Genomic DNA, 20,640 nt, shown 5'->3' on the forward strand with positions numbered 1-20,640 from the left:
AACATATCATTTAGAATTAGCTTTCAGTTAAAGTTTTTAAAGATAATGGCAGTGATAGGGGCAAAAGAACATGACAGAGGGAGAACAGGGTGAAGAAAATGAGATTTGGAGCCATTTGCTGGCCATAAGATCTTGGGCAAGTCACTTGATCTTTCTATCGGTTGTTTAATCTCTAAACTTCAGACGGTATTATCACTTCCTATGGATATGTTAAAGATTAAATAAGATGTGAAGGATCTTTGGAAAGTATGACATAATAAACAAATGTTAGACATCCCTACGAAAAACCTGTATTTGGGTATCTGCGTAATTACTGTCCAAGATTTCAAAAATGGATTTCTGTTATTATTACATTTAACATACAACATAGAAATACTACATACACTGTTTGCTTTCCCTTGTAGGAACTTATAACCGAAATTATACCATATTATGGGGTAGTTCCAAAAATGGCCTATACTGAAAAAAAAGAAGAGTATGTTACTATTTGGTTTATAATCATACAATGTTATGGCATATAGGAAAAACACTTTGACAATTAGTTTTAAATAAACTAAATACTTAACCTTCCCACCCCAAACCCAACATTAAGAGATCACACCGTGGATACAATTTACCGGAAAAGATACTACTATGGTTTGTTTCTGTATGGTCAGTTCACAAATTGTTACAAGATACAATATCAACACAATTTGCTAGAATCACCATTGAGCAAATTTCATCAACTTTAAAAAAAGTGGATAAAATTACTTTTCACAAATATCACTAACACGAATACATAAGAGACTCAATTACACCTAAACTGTATTCACAAAACCAAAAATCATCAGATTAAATGTTTTAATGAATTCCTCGGCTAGTTAAAATATACATTTCCTATTATGATAGAGGCCTTTAAAAACTGCCCCCTTTTCTGAGTGGAAGGATATAAGACTAAACCTCTGGACAAATATTCTCATTATGACAAAATATTTCTGTATTACTCAAATGGACTATCATTTTAACAATTTCCCTAGTGTTCATATTTTAGCATCTTTCTATCCTTATCTCTTTCTACCATAAAACCAGCAACCAGAATATACTCTTGTTCTTCAATGGGTATAATTATCTCTTAGCTATGTTGTACAAAAGCTATAACCGTTCTTTTTCCAACTGTCCACAAAAGCCAAACAGAAGCGTTTGGGTTATCCCTGAATTTTGTTTCTCACTCCTGAGCAAAATTAATTATAATATGGCTCTATCAGGCCTCTTTTGTATTCACGAAAATTTACGAAATTTTGTGAATGTTACTTCAAATTATAGCCGTTGATTCTGGGACTAAAACAGGATTAGCTTCTTAATGTGACAAAAATGCACCTTGCAATCGGCTACAGTTCATTGGCAAGCATAATATACTTAATTCTGGTTTGCTAAGTGTTTATTAAACTACAAAAATTTCAACAGGAGGTTCACTGGAACAGAAATTTTGTTTAGATGAACTCAACATTCAAAGATGAAATGATAAGTTGTAACAGATGACCATAATAGCCATGGCCAAAATTAAAAGTTTTTTTTTTTTTTTAATGTCTTGCTACGGTCAATTAGAAATACGAATATTTGGATTTGCAGTCTGTTCAGTCATGTGAGCGGAGATCTGCGGCATCTTAAGTGCCTGGAGAGGAGCAACATGCACCATGTATATGTGTATCAGAACATTCTGAAAATGTTCTAGAATTTTCAAAGATGTAAAGAAACAGATTATAAATTTAAAGTCTTCATTGTACAGATAAAGAAGCTGGGGCTCAGAGAGGTCAAAGGGGCTTCCCTAGGGCACATGGGTTATTAGCAGAGCCAGCACTAAAGCACAGACACCCGCTTAAACTCTACCAAACCACCTCTCGTGCAAAAAAAATAAAAATAAAAAAAATTTCAAGAGATCATAAGGTAAACAGTCCCATCCCTCCAACCTTTCCCCACCTTCTACTTTGGGATTATAATGTTGAGTGTGCGGAAAGCTCTGGTACTGTTTTTAGCATTTTGTATGCAATTTCAAATCACATTAACATCTAATTAAATTTAACAAATAAGCTCCCCTCCTTTCCAGCATTTCATTAATCTGTTTCCATTCTGCAGAGTGGTTTTTCTACTTTTTCATGATCCCATTACAGGCCAGTGACAATTCTTAGAGGAGAAAAAAAAAAATCCTATTTCCTCTTCTCACACTCAATTTGAAGAATGGTATATTTATGATACTTTCAAGGTTTAAATCTTATTTCAATTTAGTCTGCCCTTCTGAGATGCATAAGAAAATCTGAGTACTTGAAGTATTCTTCAAAGCCTTTTCAAATGTATATAAATGAGGATTTGGAGGCTGGGAAAGGGCTTTGGGGATTATTTAACCTAGCACACCCCCCTTGCAATTCAGGAAATGGTAGCCTAGCAATGGTAGGTGATGTATCTAGCGTCGTCCCACAGGTAGAAAGTGGGTAAGCACTCTGGTCTGACGATATCTAGACCAATGTTACATTTTTGCTACTCATTCGGTGAACCGTATTGGATATGACAGTTGACTTATCTGGTGCCACTCTGTGCTTTCATTGCAAAGTCCGGGTTTTGTCTTTGTTTGAAACTGTGGCCTGTGATAATGCAGATATGATATTAAGAATACATAATGCTTCAAGTTGTGTCATTGGTGTTTCCTGAAGGTAGTACTTAGGTCTATGTCTGTAATGCCTACTGATCCTTACTGAAACATCTGAATGACTAAGACCTTATAGGACAGTGAATTACTTTGCTTCAATCATCCCAATAGCTGATGTGAAGTACTTTACAGTGGACCAGTCTGTGATCATCAGTTATGAGTATTAGGTGGCTCGAATGGATTGACAGTTCCCTGGGCCAGTGTCCCTGCTATGTGGGCTAACACAGAACAAACACATGGTGGTGGCTTTGGCTATGTTTTCACTTGAATTACAAATCGCCCAGATGGGAGGTGCACATAGCTCCAATCTGAGACACTTAGCATTCTTTTATTTCACTTTTTCCTGGAGAGATCTGGTCTCACAATTTTGACCAAGGAAAAAATACCAGCAGACTGTACAAAATTCATTGTAGACATTGCTTCAAAGAAAGTTACCTGGATTATATCCCCTACCCACCTGTTGCTGCTAGTAGCTCTAAGACGGTTTCAGTTACCTGTTCTTATATATTAACAATGAAACTCATCAGGTGTATTTCCTTCTACATGGCATCAAAAAGTATTATAATCTTGGCTTTGCTACTGAAATATTTTGATAGTAATTAAAATTCTACAAGCCCTCTTATTATAACTTAGCATCGTTATGCACTTGAATGACAGGAAATTGGTTATTTATGCATTTGTTCAGGTATGTTTCAAAAATAAAATATGAAAATGAAAAAAAGTCTTCATTATACCAAATGTTCACAGTTTGACTTTCCATAAGGCTTATTAAATAATATACAAATAGCTACCATTCTGCTGAAATGTCACAGTAAATACATTAATAATGGCACAGAAGTGAAATGTCCCCAAATGGGAAATTATCTTCATGACCTCCTAAATCTCTTTTCCAACTAAAACTTTGCGCTTTTCTTATTGAAAAAAGTTCCATTTCTAAAGGAATAAAATACAAAAATAGAAAATGAGTCAAGAAACCTTTTACAGATATAATTTTGAAGGAAATTCTATAAACATTAGATGAAATACTATATCTTTAAGAATGTGCTTTGTCTCACCACACCAAACATCGCATGAAAACTAACTTGAATGAGTATATTATATATGAACTGCTGAAAACTACAACTAAATACTCAAATTTCAGTTAAAATAGATAACTTAAACATATAATAAGTACTAATACATTCTTAAATTTACGTTCAGCTAAAACCTACCTATGAGACTAATCGCACATCTATCATTTTGAATCAAAAAAATAAAAGAATGTTTAATCAAGCAAGGCACATTTCTTTTAGGCCAGTCTGTTTAATACCATTCATCTGGGCACAGTGTAGACCTCACTTATTTATGTGTAAAACGGGCCAATCTACGTAGGAGAGGCTTTGGTACAAACCACACCTTCACAAATAAGGTTGCGCATAACCCCCAACACAGACGATGACGTCACTGTATCTCATGATTCAACATCGTCCCGCGATTAACTGAAAGAAGAAAACAGTACCAGTTGGCTTGTTACAAACAAACGTCTAGGTTTTCTTTATCAGCAGTACTGATGAGTTTTTGAGTGATTTGATTGCATCAAAATGTCAAAAGGTTGAAATGATCCCTTAATATTTTTTGATGTTCTCCTTTATCTCTGTATCACTATGCTTAACATTGCACCCAGTTGGAAGAGAATCCTCCGGCTTAGCGCTGTTTCCTTTATAGAACGCATTTATCAGAGCCATGTTATCTAATGTCACCTACAACACAACACGCGCTGGCAGACAGATCACCGCCCACCAGCGACAGAACCAACACTGCATTCTTGACAAAGGCGGTTTAAAAATGAGCCTCCTACTGGTCAGTGACGCTCTGCGGTTCTCTATGCCGGACTCTTCAGGAATCTGTCGGGCAGAGTAAGCATAATAATAATTTACTGTATATTTAGTGTTTTAAAAAATTATAGACTTTATGTCAATTTAAAATATTCTATTCACTATACTTTTCAAAACTTTGGATTTTTTTTTAATTGGTAGCCTGAAAGTTCAACCAATTTAATTTTCTAAGTTTATCAAGCACCTATCAAAGTTTTTAGTTTATCAACTAGAAAAAGTTTCAGAGTACCCTGAAACTACGAACTTTGTGTCCTTATTAATACCCGCTTCCAAAGGTAGTCCAAACCAATGTGATTGTTTGCTTTTTGAACATAAAAATTTATCTTTACCTTTAGAACCACCTGAAACGTTCGAGTGCCTACTGTTTTTTAGAAAAAATATATGTCTTAATTTTCTCAATGTAGTTCCAAGGGTTGGTTTCTTTCCTGGCAGTTCATCCCACTTCGGTGACCTAAGATGAGAACTCTTTTGAAGTGAATGGAAATCCCATGCTCAGATAAGTGTTATGGAGAATTGGGGAGGGAAGGGGGGGAGGCAGAGGGAGAGAAGGAGAGGGAGAGAGGGTGAAGAGAGAAGGAGAGGGGCAGAGAAAGCGAGCGATTGAGAGAGCGGGAGAAACAGTCTCAAAATGACTATAGTGAAGACTGTATTCTAGTTATCATGCCTATCCTCTATCTTGTCACTATACAAATAACTATCAGTTCTGTTGATTCTTTAGAATATAAACTCTACGTAGTTATGTACCACTTCAAGAAATCACAATTAAGACAATAAGAGCTTAACCAGGGTCTGTGGAGAACCAAGAAATAAAAGTTCAAGGTTTGGTGCTCTCCTCTACCAACTAGAAAAAAATTGTTAGAAATGCCAACAGTAAAGTGTTTCTTAAAAATTGCATAGGGCAGCACGACTATCTTGTTCACTGCTATGTCTAGAATCTAGAATGGTGTCTGGACATAGTAGACAATTTGTATGTTGAAGGAATGAATAAATCCCTGTCACTCTGCATTGTGTCTGACATAGCAAGTACTCAGGAAATACACACTGAGTGAATAAGTGGATATATAAAAACTAGATTCATGTATTCCAAAAACTTGCTAACTGTAGTAGAAAGGATACTTATAAACACAAATAGAAATTGCTAAACTCAGTTCCAGGTTTCAGTATGTGAGTATCATCCATCATAATACATAGGGAAGACTGTTTCCCATATATACTCCTGGTTTTAGCGGGTATCTGAAATTCAGTGGTAAATGCCTACCGGTGGTGATCTGGAACTTGAATGTGCTTTGTGTAGAAGAATCACCCACTTACTAAACCTAATGCTGTATGCCTACTGTGTGCTGGGCAATCACCTAGTGAAACGTTTTCCTTATTGGCTTGACTTATACTCGATCACCCTTCATGAAAGATACAACTTCTTAACACTAATCTTTGGCCATATAGCAGGAGTATACTTTTGCATCGCAGTATTTTTTTTTTAAAGATTTTATTTATTTATTCGACAGAGATAGAGAGAGCCAGTGAGAGAGGGAACTCAAGCAGGGGAGTGGGAGAGGAAGAAGCAGGCTCATAGCGGAGGAGCCTGATGTGGGGCTCGATCCCGTAACGCCGGGATCACGCCCTGAGCCAAAGGCAGACGCTCAACTGCTGTGCCACCCAGGCGCCGCTGCATCACAGTATTCTTAATTTTCATGATGAGAATTTGAAAATTACGATGGTCAAAAAGCTAGTAATGACTACTAACTATAAGAAATTACAAGTCACATGAATGATCTGGCACCCACTTCATTTCCTAAGTGCCTAGCTTCTGCTCAATGCTACTGTAGCTTTGGTTACGTTGACATGGTTTTAGTAAGCTGTTCTGGTCTTGCTACTATGACATCTTAACCTCATGTGTCAATACCTGCCTCAAGGCTCTTGGGACTATTAAGCAAGTACGGTATAGCTCGGCATCCTAATGCACTGGTGGTGTGGAGGGAGTTGCAATTTAACAGAAATAAGAAATCAAAATGACATGTGAAGGGTAATCATAATGTTTACATTAGTGGCTAGGAACCAAGATTGGCCCTTGACTTAAATATCAAAATCAACTCCACGAATACAGAGAGGCAGTGTAATAGAAAATGGTGAGACCTATAATTGAAGATATTTGACCAAATAAATGTGCTAACATATGAAGCAAGAAAAGAGCATAAGAACGGTCACATTTCTTTAATTATGAAGCTTGTGAAGACGTAAGTAACACCTCTACCAAGGCCTAAACAAAAGAGGTACAGAAACCGAGCTTCCTTAACTCTGTCTTTGACGGGGAAAGAGGCTGCGATCATTCCACAGCACGGAACTTTATGGGAACTTTGTTTTAATGTGTCTGTACCACGCCATGTACTAAACCACTTAGAGTTGGCCGCACACCAGCAAGCTCGATAATTTCTGCCAAAGGAATGGTAATGAATTAGCCCAAGGACTAGAAACATTTCTCGTTCAATTATGTGTAATTCTCTGATTGGCTTCTTGGAAATTATGTCCTCTTGGCAAGCAAAAAAAAAGTTTAAACTCACTCGGTAATTAAAGTCGGTAATGTGCTAAGACGTGAGCTTTGTCAAAAATGTAGAAAGTCATGGGAAAATGAGTTTGAGGTGTAATCACTGCTACTCTGAGCAGTATGTAGGTCTACTAATAACAAATATCCTCAATTCACACTGCGGCCTGGTAAAACAAACTGATCTTTTGCAATCGGTTAAGATGCTTGCAGGTAAAAGATTTCTAGAATAGAGGTAGAAAGCAATTCCAAACACGGTTCTCACCGGCAGAAATTATTTCTGTCTGTGGTTTGCAGTCACCCACTACATTTTGAAATCCAGCATAGAGTCACCCTTGTTTAACACGCTTTTTATGATAATTTCTTATAGAGGTAATCTATTGGTGAATAACTGAACATGTTTTGTCCTGTAGTCATACATGAGGTAAGTATAAAATGTAATGGCATGTGAGACTGCCTCTTAGAATTTCTAATACATCGGCTATTCCAGTTTATAACAGAAAATCCAGTAAAACCCATATTGGGTTAAATAACAAAAATAAACATTCTAATTCATCACTCCAAACCAGAAAAAAAAACCATGAAAAAATAAGAAATGAAAATTATTCATTTCAATTCTCTATTTTGTGTCATTCCTTTAAAAAGTCCTGACAGCGTGTCCTCAAAAGAGAAACGATCTCTGTCCTCTGTGGGCTTAACTGTATAAAGTGATGGAAGGTGAAATGAATTTCTAACTTCTATTGGTCTATATATGTAATCTCAAGCACACGCTCTAGTTTTCTTTAATTTAGTGGCATGCTTAGTAAGGAAATTGTTCCACGTAGATGTACAGAGGTAACACCCAGACCTAGGTCTGGTCTGATGTGCCTGAGAAACCCAGGGAGAAGAGAAAATGCAGAAGGGGTGTGGAAAAGGTTCCTTTCTGTTCATATGCGGAGAATCCGCATTTCCTCCTGCACAGGGAAGTGCATCTGTCATGATATTACCTAAACTCACAGCAGTCCTCCTTCATAGCAATGCTTTAATTTAGTCTCAGTGGTTCCATACTACACATGTTGGTTTTTCAAAGCTTCTGGGAATTTCCCAATACCAACATATGCTATTGGTGCCTCTCACCTATTTTATGTAGAAATGACCTAAGTTTCACCATTATAAAAGTCACTCTGAGGGGCGTCTGGGTGGCTCAGCCTTAAGTGTCTGCCTTCGGCTCAGGGCATGATCCCAGAGTCCTGGGATCGAGCCCCGCATTGGGCTCCCTGCTCTGCTGGGAGCCTGCTTCTTCCTCTCCCACTCCCCCTGCTTATGTTCCCTCTCTCGATGGCTGTCACTCTCTCTCTCTATCAAATAAATAAATAAAATCTTTTAAAAAAATAAATGAAAGTCACTCTGAGAACCCCCTCTTCTTTCATATATGAGAAAGTCACTTTAAAAAATAACCAATCTTTGTGATCCTCCCATATAACTTGACAATTATATAAAAATTTAAGTTATTTTAGGGGCGCCTGGGTGGCTCGTTTGGTTAAGCAGCTGCCTTTAGCTCAGGTCAGGTGATCTCAGTGTCCTGGGATCCAGTCCCGCATGGGGCTCCCTGCTCAGCGGGGAGACTGCTTCTCCCTCTCCCTCTGCCCCTCCCCCTGCTCGTGCTCTCTCTCTCAAATAAGTGAAATCTTCTAAAAAATTAAGCTATTTTGTAAAAGAAATTATTTTATTGTGTAAGGCCAGATCTATAGTAATGTAATTCCTTAAGGTGATTCATTGATGAAATATCTGATGTCTATTCAATCAGCTTTCAGTAATGAAAACCCTATAGGTATTTTAGGACTCACCATTAACTAAAACCAAGACTGACCTTATAGCAAAGTGTCTTAGAATGTCTGCTAGATAGTAAATTCCTGGAAATATCACTTATTTGTTCTGATTTTTGCTGTACTATGTAAGCCAATGAGTCAACAAATGTTTACTGAGTATCATTTACAAATAGTGCTTTATTAGCTGCTAGGTAGGAAGCAGTCTCTGTGAAGCATTCCAACTCCAGGTAGCCATGGCGATTAATATAATGTTATATTTAAATTATTTTATATTAAATTATATTTAAATTATTCATGTTAAGGAGTTCCACTCCTTAACTGGATAGTACTTTGTGGGGGAAAACCTGCTGGCGCATGTTTTACCAAATGGAAGCCTTCTCCAGTGAACCAGGTACAAGAAATTTTATCTAAAAGGCTATGATGAGGAGTATAAGCCTCACAGTGCTAGAACGAAGCACAGATACACGACACGAACATTTTGCTATTAGTCTAAAAACACTCAAATCGGAATTTCCAGCCTCTCATTCCTTCCTTGAACAAATAGATTTCTTTTTAAGATTTTTTATTTATTTATTTAACAGAGAGAGAGAGACAGTCAGCAAGAGAGGGAACACAAGCAGGGGGATTGGGAGAGGAAGAAGCAGGCCCCCAGCGGAGGAGCCTGATGTGGGGCTCGATCCCAGGACTCTGAGATCAGGCCCTGAGCCGAAGGCAGACGCTTAACGACTGAGCCACCCAGGTGCCCCTTGAGCAAATACTTAAGAAGCACCAACTTTATTCCAGGTCTTGAGGGAAACAGTAGCAACGAACAGACAAAAAGTCCTTACTCTCAGGCAAGGGAAGGGCAGATGGACAATAAACAAAGTAAGTAAAATACCTAATGTTAGAGGAGAAAACAAAGCAGAGACAGGATGAAGGAGAGTGTTGTGGGGGCTGCACATTTAAACAGAGAGGCCAGGGAAGGCCTCGCTGAGATGGAGTCCCCTAAGGAGGTGATGGGGCGAGCCATGCAGATATCAGACGTCAGAGCATTGCAGGCAGGTGGAACCGCAGGTACAAAGCCCCGAGGTAGTGCACTCTTGGTCTGTTTGAGGAAGAGCAAGGACGCTGGCACAACGGGAGTGGAGTCAGAAAGGAGGTCAGAAGGGTAAGGCAAGGTAGAGTAGGTGGGGCGTGCCTGTGTGAAACGGAGAGCCAGACAGGGGTTTTGCCACCAAGAGGTTACACGACCTGACAAGTGTTTTAAAGGGTTTTCTCTGGCTGCTATGTTGAGAATAGACTCAAGCAGGGGAAAGGATGGAAGCTGGGGACCAGTCAGGAGGGTACCCTAAAAATCCAGGTGAGAGATAATGATGGCTTAGAATAAGTGGCTGCAGAAGTAAGACTGGAAACATTTTAAGAGTGGGGCCAACAGGATTTGCCAATAGCCTGGGTAAGGAGTATGACAGAAAGAGAGGAATCTAGGAGAATTCCAAGGATTTTAGCTTGAGCAACTGAAAATTGAAGTTACAGTGATAGAGAGGGGGAAAAGGGCAAGAGACATAGGTTTGGTGGCAAGGGTCAGGGAGGAGAGGGAAGCTCAGTTTTGGACATATTAAGTTTGAAATATCCATCTGATATCCAAGTAGAGATGTCAAGTAGGTAGTTGGAAATTCAATCTGAAGTTCAGGGGAGACATTCAATCTGAAGTTCAGGGGAGACGTTCAGGTGGGAGAGAGAAATTTACATATAGATAGTCTAAAGCTATGAGAATAAGACCTAAAGAAAAAGGAAAGAGGTCTAAGGACTAAGCTGTGGCCCATGGGCTCTCAAACATTAAGATTCAGGGGAAATGAGGAAGACCCAGTAAAAGAGATTGAGAAGGAGAGGCCAGAGAGGTAGTAAGAAAATACAGAGTGTCATGCCCTGAAGTCCAATGAAGAACTTCTTCCCGGGAGGGAAGAAGTATCCCATAGCACCAAATGGTTCTGATGGGTCAAATGAAATGAACACTGAGAAATGACCACTGGGGTTAGCTATAGGAGGTCACCAGTGACCTTGAAAAGTACACTTTTGGTGAAGTGACAGGGGTGAAAGTCTGTTTGGAGCAGATTTGGGAGAAAAAGGGAAGGGATTCAATGATGAACAAAGAGTGATACAGTCCTTACTCTCATAGAAGAGACATTAATCATATAACACAAATAAATATAAAATGAAAGCTATGTCAAGAGCAATACTATATTCAGTTCATTCTAAGACATACTTTTTCAGATTTGAACATCTATGAAATTGGGATGTACCTTAAAATCCCTGGTACTTTCCCTTAAAATTGGCAGCTTTTCTTTTCTCAATGGCGCATAGAATAATGGCGTTCCTTATAATGGAAGGCTCCTCAAATTTGATGAAATGTACCATAATAGGGGAATTGATAAAACCAGAGTCATGAGAGATATCTTGGAGGGAATATTGAAGCAAAAATAGAAGGTAATGAAGTGAAGAGGGAGCTGGCAGTGGCAGTATCTGCAAGAATCCCCCGCAGGTTAAGGGGGAAAGGTAGCTTAACCCCTAACTAGAAGATCAGGGCCGAGATAGATCATGTAGGGCCATGAAGGCTGTGTTAAGCCTTTGGGTCTTTATCCTAAAGACAAGGAAAAGATCTTAAAAGAATTTTAAGCAGAGGCAGGTGATGTAATTAGACTTGAGTCTCAAATGATGCTTTTGGCTATCAGGTGGAGAATAGGAAATGTAGTGAGGCCAGTTAAGAGACCTTCACGCTTATTTTGGATAGAGATGATAGTAGCGTGTGATGTTGAAAAGTAGATTACTTTTTGGAGGTGAAATGACTAAGCTCAGTGACAGACTGAATGTATTTACTACTTTTATGAATCTACTATTACATTAATAAATACAGTGAGAATGCTAGGCAATAAATCTGCCTTTTAAGCAAGGCTATAAGAAATGCTTTGTAAATCTCTGTGCAGCACATATGAATGAAAACCAGTATTTTGGAAATTCACCAATTTTAGACTGTTTAGATCTGTAGACAGAAAAGAAATATATCTTAGGATAGAAAATAACAGGTGAGGGGTGTGTGAGTGTGTGTGTGTGTGTGTGTGTGTGTGTGTGTGTATGTAACAAATTACCCTCACTGGCTTCTCTTCCAAATTAAATCACATGCTTTAATTTAAAGAACACGTTTAAATGTATAAAAATAAGAACCTTAGGATTCAGAGAGAATTCCCATAAAGAACAGGAGCTTAAAATAAACTTAACAAAAAACCAGTGAAATAGAAGTGCTGATTGACATATAACACATAAATTCAATGCTAGCTTTCATTCTAAAAAGTCAGTGGGGATCTCAACAGAGCTTCCCAAGAGACTTTGTGCTCTGATGAAAGGGGTGCGGGTAATGTCGGGGGCTCCCTGGAAAAGAAAAAGCTTCTCTCCACTCTTTACCAGTAGGTTGGGGGTATGATCCCTGTATCTGCAAAGTCAGAGCCCTGCACGCACAAATTTATTCTAAACGTTCTTCAGACACAATGAAACATTTTTCATTCATTTAATGCTACCCTACTAACAACCAGAATCCCAGGATTTACCTTTCAGGCTAGAGCTCCTATTCAGCACTATTTAGACTGCAACAATAATAAAATGGCTTCCAAGAAAATGATGGAGCCATTTTTCTAGATCTCCTCTTTAATGTATTTGATAGTTAATGGTGCAAACTTTGAAATGAAAGGAAAAACACATTCAGTACAAAGAAGGTGGGGGGAAAGAGAAAAACCATGAAAACGTTTCTTTGTAAAATGTTTTTTCTTTATAATTCCAAAGACAAAATTAGTTTACAGCATCACTGAAGACAAAGACAAATATCTGAAAACTTTCTAACCTGTCTGAATCATTTAAATTAAATTTGCAAGGTGAATGTGAGAATATGAAGAATATTATTCTCATATATTCTATAGCAATGGCCATTTTCTGGCAGGAGCTTAGGAGCTGAGTCATGATAGCACACGGTTTGGGCTCTGCATGGCTTCCCTTCCTTCTTCCTGCCTCCCCTGATTTGCCCTCTCTCAAAGGTTTTCAACCATTCCCTGCAAGTTATAGAAAACAAGTGACTTCATTAACATATAAAATTGTCAAACGAAATACAGAAAATCAATAGCACGGAAATAATAGTCTTATCCTCTGTTGAAGAGGTGAAATAAAAGACAGAAAGAAAAGCCCCACCCTAAAATGCAAGCCCTAGATATCCTCTGCCCCATTCTTACGTTCCTCACCTCTATCTCACAGTGTTTCCATAAGTCTTCAGACTGGGGAGTGGGGGGGCACTTGTGCTTCTTTGCATTTCTTAGTGGGAGGGGTTATCACTTCTATTCACAGCTGAGAGGTGGGAAGGACTTGGAAGTGCTGTAGAAAATGTGGAAATTTTAAATGTATGGAAGTCATTAAATTATAGTTATGGTTCTTAAAGGAAAAAATGATTGGTATTATATATATTGAATCTATATATTATCACCAGAGCACTTGCTTGAGTACATTTTATGCCAAAGAGGTAAGTAACAAATTTCTTCATACTCTGCATTTAAAATTTCAATCCCAGAAATTTTGTCTCAAAATTTAGAAATAACTGATATAATGCTGCCTCTTATGAGTAGCTGTTTGTGATTACGTCACCCCCGTTGGTGGGTACCAAAATGTGGTATAATATCAGTTGAAAGCACCATAAAAGAACTAAATAACAATGTTGTTTTCATCTCTGGACTCACCAGCTGTAGGGTAAATACATTTTCCCCAGGGTGCTGATAGACGTGCACTGATCCAGTCACACCTTCTCCCATGAATCTTTTGTACACACAGACATATGTATACCTTTCAACATCCAAGATGTGCAGTTGAGCTCAACAGTGAAGTCTTTGTTCTGGCAAAGCTAAATGATATGTGTAACTTAGACTCATTTGCATTTTGCTGTAAGCCTGAATCACTATCCATTTTAGTTTTGTGAATGATTTAGGACCTTAGAGAAAGGGCTACAGCTTTTATGAGGGACAAAATTATATTCTAATGTGTTTTTGAGCACAGATGCTCTTAAAGACCCATGGAGTGACTGGGTAAGGCAATAATGTCACAAAAATTTCCATGAGCTGGCAATCTCCTTCTGCTTTCAATCCTTTTGTTCTAAGTAATTTCTCCTTTCTTAATAAGGGAGAGTCAAAATATTTACACTACTTGCTGGCATGGCTCTTCGGTAACCTAAGCAAAGTGAAAGGGAATGGAAAAATAACAATTTGCATAACACTATCATCTACTGTAGATTAAACACATGAAAATAGGAAATTAACCTTAAAACTGAAAAATATCTATTGTCCTAGCAAGTATCACTACTATGACTGATTATGCTTTCTGACATAATACTAAACGCAGACAAATCAATCATATAGGAAAACAATCTTTTATTACTAGAAAAGTCTATCTCTCTGTTCAATTTAAATAGCTTCTATTTGATCCCTATGGTTAAAAATCTCTGATGATTAGGAAAGGGTTAATTTTCAATATACTGCATAAGATAGGTTTCTGGAGATATATTCATTACAGGAATTCATTAATTAGTAACATGGGCTGAAGTCAAACCTTAAGGCATAAGAGATTTATTTTTTTCAATCTCTATTGAGTCATACAATGAAAGGAACACGGGTTTGGGGGCCAGAATGATCTGGCTTTAAATCATAGCTGGGTTTCTTGCTAGCTGTGAAGTCTTTGGGAAATCATTTAACCATAACCATCTATTTTTTACCCTCCTAAAGTGGGGTGAATACCACTTACCTTGCAGAGTTGAGAAGTGCCCAGGACATGGTAATTACATGGTAATTATTATAGTTACACAGAAAGTAAATAGGAAGACACTGATTACTTATGTATTTCATATCATTCACAAAGCTCGGTGTTAATTACACAATGCTTGTAAGTAATGATCAAAATAATAATGATATCTCTTAGCAAAATCTCTGCTGCATACCATGCAAGGATTTTTTGACGTATTATACTTGTATCCACATTTAATAGTCACAACAACTCTACGAGGTATTATTTATTCTCCTCATTTTACCAATAAGGAAACTGAGGCACAGAGAGGTTAAGTAATTTGCTCCAGTGTCACAGAGCAGAGTCAGGAATCAAACCCTGGCAGTATGACAGCAGAGCTTACGCTTCAACTCACTTCATTAAAAACCTGAAAATAACATTAATGTAAGATTATAGCCATTCACTCATCAAATATGTATTGAATACGTACAAAGTGCTACATTTTGTCCTAGGCACTACTGTCCAAAATCTGTATTTGTCAAAACACAAAACCTACAACCTTTAAGGAGCTTATAATTTGGCAACTAGAGGCAATTATATTACCTTAAAGTGATGACTCAAAAAGCTGTATTTCTCTGGACTGGAAAAAAAAAGGTCTTCTTCATATTACTATTAATAACCATACAATTGTAAAAATTATGGTACAACCATAATTTACTTATAGAACTAAGCAGGGTTTCTCTAGCTTCTAAATAAAAATGAATAAAAGTGTCACTGCACTTTGTTCATCTTCACATCAAGATCTTTCAAGAACAGATACAAAGATTATTCTTAACATTATTACTAGAGTGTGTCTAACATATGACCACCAAAACGGGTCACAAAAAGAATGTCTGGCCATTAAGAATACCAAGAATTTGATCAAAAGGCAGATTAGTGGTAAAAGTAACTCAAACTAGCAAAGGACACTAGATAAAGATGTCCTATTTTGATGCATGTAGAGATAAAAGCAGTAACCCCATGACCAGGTATATAGATTTCCTGCCTCTATTACTTTGTCTTTCCCTTCTTCTTCCCCCTCTAGAAGTCTTCAACATTCTTTTTCACAGTATTAACTACACAAATAATAAAGTAAGTAGGCTTCTGATTACCTGAAAAAACTTTACGAGCTTTAGAATTAGGGTTACTCCCACTTGCTTTAGGATAGAATAGTTACACCCTTTAAAAATAATAAAAAAAGTGTATAAAGTAAAATGATTTCATTAAAATACAGTGTTCCCCTTGTTGTAAGCTTAACCATTTTTGTTTAAAACAACTGTACTACTACATACTACTAATTATGTAAATTAAAATTGGACTAACAATTTAATAGCAGTAGGTTCTGCCTTTTGTCTTTTTTTAAAGGGGAAACAGGTTGTTCAGAAGCCAAGAGGGTTAGTAAAAGGAATGGAATCATTTTCAGTTCAGTTTGGGTGAGGGTTATTCTAAAGAGCAATGACTCCCCCCCCCCACCCTTTTGCCATAAACTATAGAAACCACAGGACAGTTAACAACACAGAAATCAAATGGGAAAGATGTTGTAAGTGATCTTTAAAAGGCACTTGCATGTAATTAATATGAAACTATTGGTTTTGCAAGAATCGCCAGGCTAGACAGGAACAGTATTTCCCTGGTTCCCTGTCCAAAGAGGGAGAGCTCTCAGTACCCCCACACAGTGCTCACCTGATTCTGTTTGTCTTCTGGCAACCCTGGTATATGGCTGAAACTTGCAGGTATTTTCCCAAGATATGGTTACTTCCCGTCCCTCCTTTTTATTGATTGTCTGCAATTCCCTCAGTTAAAAAACAAGCATCCTTTATATTTTTAAAGTTTATTTAGCTTTTCAAGTGCTGTTGTGGGATCTGGAATTTTTTTAAAGAGGAAGTCTGAAGGTCCCTTGTAGTAAGGTTTCAGGTACACCGATTGAATCTTTCATTTGCTTACGTACAGAACACTTTTACACTTGCTTTTAAATTTCACTTGTTGGCTTGAAACTTCTTGGAGGAAGAAAACAGTGTCCTTTTAAATTATTGCCTAATTATTGGCATTTAATTCAATTCATGCCTTATTGGAGTAGATATCTAACATTCCAAAGGCAATATTTTCCTTCCCGATTCAGTCATTATGAGATGATATCAGTGATTTTCTGTAGTAAAAAAATATGCATTTTGTGATTCATTTCACCACCGGATTCTCAGACGTAACCTTATTTGTGCGGTTTATTCAAATAGTGGTTTTCCTTATGAAATCCTGTAAGGAGGAACCGTCTGGAAACGTTACTGTGGAAACGGCAGGGGCTAGGGGGTGGGGCTAGAGAGCAAGAGATGCCATGACAACCTTTTTCGGGTTTCCCAGGAAACATGGGTTGCTATGGGAACTGCATCAGTCAGGTCCGAATTAGTAACTTCCGCTGGAAGGAGTGTCTGCCACTTTAATCTTCTTGTGATACTGCAGAAGCTTATCTCGCAGACGCATTAGAAATTCTCTTTGTTTCTCTGAGCAGCACTGAAAACATCTGTTTCTACACTTTGATAGATGTTGCTTGGAACACACACACAGAACTTCAGAGGAATCTGCCTGTCTACCCCTTTCGAAATGCTTCACAAGCCCCAAAGAGTTCAACTAATTAGTCAGATCAGGACACCTCACGCATTCCCCTTTGTTCCAAGTTGTAGAAATCTTTAAAATTCCGGGAGGGGTTCCAAATAGAAATTCCAGTCAAAAACCAAATAAACTTACAGCGGGTTTACAAGTCATTGGTCTAATTAGACTTCTCATCCACGTATCCACAGCGAAGGCAACTGAACTAAATATTCAATAACGTTAAAAGGTCCAACAAATGGAAGCATCCTTTAAGTATGTGCCTCCTTTACTTAGTAAAGAAACAACTGTCTTTCAGTTCTGAGGTTAGGCAGTTATTCTAACTGTTCTTTAGTTTCATTTCCTCCCAGGATGTACTTTTTTTTTTTTTTTAAGAGTGTGTACTAGAAATGAAGTTTAAAGTAAGTTTGTTCTTTGCGATATTAGAGAAGGGCGGGTGGGGGGGGGAGGAGAAAAAATGGAGAGCTGAGAGAATGCAGCCCACTTGCAAAACAGACACCTGTTTCAGTATGAAGCAGTAGGGAGAGGGAAAATGAAGTGTGCTTTCCACTTCTTCACGTCCTTTCCTTGATGAATGGTCTGGAAATGTATAAAACAAGGGCATACACAGACCAAGGGGGCACGTTCCACACAATACTGAGCACAGCATGTCACTTGTAGCATATATTAAACGTCAGTAAATATCTTTTTGATGTTGACACAGGAGTTGGGATTATTGTTCGTGGTGCAGGTGGCAGTGGAATTGCCCGTTTTGAAAGGGGTCTGGGGGAAAGCGCTATGGTTCATGCCCCCCTCTTCGATCACCATATACTCCGACTTACTCAGAGTGGAGTTACTCCTTGCTTTTCGGAGCTCCTCGGCCGAAGAGGAGAGGTGCTGGCAACTTCCCACGTGCATGTACTGGGCTTGCTCTTCCCCTTCTGTCTCCCGGTGGTAGAAGTAATTGAAGTTGGAAACAATCACGGGGACCGGCAAAGCAATGGTCAAGACCCCAGCGATGGCACAGAGCGACCCCACAATCTTGCCCCCTATGGTCACCGGGTGCATGTCGCCATAACCTACTGTTGTCATGGTGACCACTGCCCACCAGAAGGCATCCGGGATACTGCTAAAACCCGAAGTGGGGTCGTCTGCCTCGGCAAAGTAGACCGCGCTGGAGAAAAGGATGACCCCGATGAAGAGGAAGAAGATAAGCAGCCCCAGCTCCCTCATGGAAGCCTTCAGCGTCTGGCCCAGGATCTGCAGCCCCTTGGAGTGCCGGGAGAGCTTGAAGATGCGGAAGACCCGCACCAGCCGGATGACCCTCAGGATGGCCAGGGACATGGCCTGCTGTCCATTGCCCTGTCGCTCAGCCAGCTCCGTGCCCAGAGTGATGAAATAAGGGATGATGGCCACGATGTCTATCAGGTTCATGATATTTCGCGAGAAGGTGGCTTTGCTGGGGCAAGCGAAGAACCGCACGAGCAGCTCAAAGGAGAACCAGATGATGCACAGGGTCTCTACCACGAAGAAGGGATCGGAGAAGCTGGAGGCTCCGGCGGGGGCCCCCGACGTGCTGTTGCTGGCCGCCTCGAACTGCTCCTGCGACGACGCGGCGGGGTAGTCCTTCTCGTCCCGGAACTCGGGCAGCGTCTCCAGGCAGAAGATGACAATGGAGATGAGGATGACGAGCACGGACACGATGGCGATGCCGCGCGCCGGCCCGGAGCTCTCCGGGTACTCGAAGAGCAGCCACACCTGGCGCTGGAAGTCGCGGCGGGGCAGGGGCCGCTCCTCCTCCCGCAGGAAGCCCTCGTCCTCGCGGAACTTCTCCATGGCCTCCTCGCCCAGCTGGTAGAAGCGGATCTCCTCGGAGAAGATGTCGATGGGCACGTTGACCGGCCGGCGGATGCGGCCGCCCGACTGGTAGTAGTAGAGGATGGCGTCGAAGCTGGGCCGGTTGCGGTCGAAGAAGTACTCATTGCGGAGCGGATCGAAGTACCTCATGCGCCGCTTGGGGTCGCCCAGCAGCGTCTCCGGGAACTGGCAGAGGGTCTTGAGCTGCGTCTCGAAGCGCAGCCCCGAGATGTTGATGACCACGCGCTCCCCGCAGCAGTCCTGCTCGCCGGCGGCCGGCAGCGCGGGCGGCAGCGGCTCGTAGCGGTCGCGGTCGCAGCCGCCGCCGCCGCCACCGCCACAGCCGCCCTGAGGCGGGCCCCCGCCGCCGTCGGCCGCCTCCGGCTCCAGCAGGTGGTCCCCGGGCACCACCGTCATGTCGGGCGGCAGCGCGGGGCCTGCGGCGGGCTCGGCGTAGCCGGGGTTCACCAGGGTGTGGGCGCCGCCGCCGCTCGCGGGGCGCTGGGGAGGGTGGGCGCGGTGGCGGGCGGAGGGCGGCGGCGGCGAGCGCAGCAGGCTGAGGTGCTCGTCCATGCGGCGGGAAGAGGCGGCGGCGCGGGCCGCGTCGCTCCTCCTCGCGCTCCCCGCCCCTCCGCCGCCTCCGCCCCCCGAGCCGGGCCCGCCGCCTGTTGCTGCCGCTGCTGCCGGCGCCGCCGCCGCCGCGAGGCTCCGTGTGGGTCTGGCGCGGGCCGCCGGGCTCCTCCGGGGAGACGCCTCCTCGCCCGCCTCCGCGCTCCCCCGCCCCTCCCCTGCGGGGCGCGCGCCCGCCCGCCCCTCCGCGGCCCCTCAGGATGCCCGCCCACCGCGCGGGCGCGCGCCCCGCTCCCCTGCTGCCTCGCGCCGCCCGGCCCGGCCCGGCCCGCCCCCCGGCGCCCGCCGCCTCGCCCCTCTGCACCGCCCTTGCGCCCTCGCTTTGCACCTCGGCGTCCCCCGGGAGCCCCAGCTTGGACGAGGCGGCCCTCGCGGAATCCGGCCCCCGGACTCCCGCCGGCCTCTGGTCAGCGCCCGCCTCTCCCGGCCCGCGAGGCCACGTCCCAGCCGCGGGGCTTCTGGCCCGGCTTGCGCCACCCCGCTGCCCAGCGAGCGGCGGCCGCCTCGCCCTGCACGCGCCACCGGGGCCCACCAGGGGAGGAGGGCTCGGCGGGGCGGGGGCGGGAGAGGAGGGAGGATGAGGATGCGCTCGCGGCAGGGAGCTTGGTCGAGGGAGGGAGTGACTGGCCAGGTGGGCGCCCCGGGGAACAGGCCAGCCTCCTGCCGGCACCCCGAGCGCACTGAGGCTAGAAGACCGCCAGGCCGGCAGCGCTCTAAATAATCTAGCTTGTGCATGAGAAGCCCAACGGAGTAATGGGTGCTGCTGAGTTTCGCACCCGGGGCCTGAAAAAGGGTCATTAAAGGCATTCAGGGACTTGGCTTCTGTAGCGAATAGATCTCACTAACGTTCGT

At 41.8% G+C, this 20,640-nt stretch overlaps 1 protein-coding gene across 3 annotated transcripts; it reads right to left on the reverse strand.

Moving 5' to 3' along the window:
- Positions 1-1,534: 1,534 nt before the first annotated feature.
- Positions 1,535-19,814, reverse strand: KCNA3 (potassium voltage-gated channel subfamily A member 3). Of its 3 annotated transcripts, none has more exons than XM_087866161.1 (3): positions 16,405-19,814; positions 13,161-13,290; positions 1,535-4,158 (listed from the first exon to the last, which is right to left on the reverse strand). In XM_087866161.1, the coding sequence occupies exon 1, from the start codon at positions 19,729-19,731 to the stop codon at positions 17,989-17,991; it is 1,743 nt and encodes a 580-aa protein (XP_087722287.1). In that variant the 5' UTR covers positions 19,732-19,814; the 3' UTR covers positions 1,535-4,158; positions 13,161-13,290; positions 16,405-17,988. The 3 variants fall into 3 exon arrangements, with proteins under 3 accessions (XP_087722287.1, XP_045657492.1, XP_087722288.1); XM_045801536.2 differs by having other exon boundaries at positions 1,535-4,563; XM_087866162.1 differs by lacking the exon at positions 13,161-13,290 and having other exon boundaries at positions 1,535-4,563.
- Between the last annotated feature and the right edge of the window lie 826 nt (positions 19,815-20,640).

Source organism: Ursus americanus, chromosome 12 (genome assembly GCF_024610735.1).
Source record: "Ursus americanus isolate L20-20 chromosome 12, mUrsAme1.1.p, whole genome shotgun sequence".
Classification (NCBI taxonomy): domain Eukaryota; kingdom Metazoa; phylum Chordata; class Mammalia; order Carnivora; family Ursidae; genus Ursus; species Ursus americanus.

What these genes read in the sequence shown, in the direction of transcription:
- KCNA3 (XM_087866162.1), bottom strand. Translation starts at nt 19,731, where the DNA reads ATGGACGAGCACCTCAGCCTGCTGCGCTCGCCGCCGCCGCCCTCCGCC.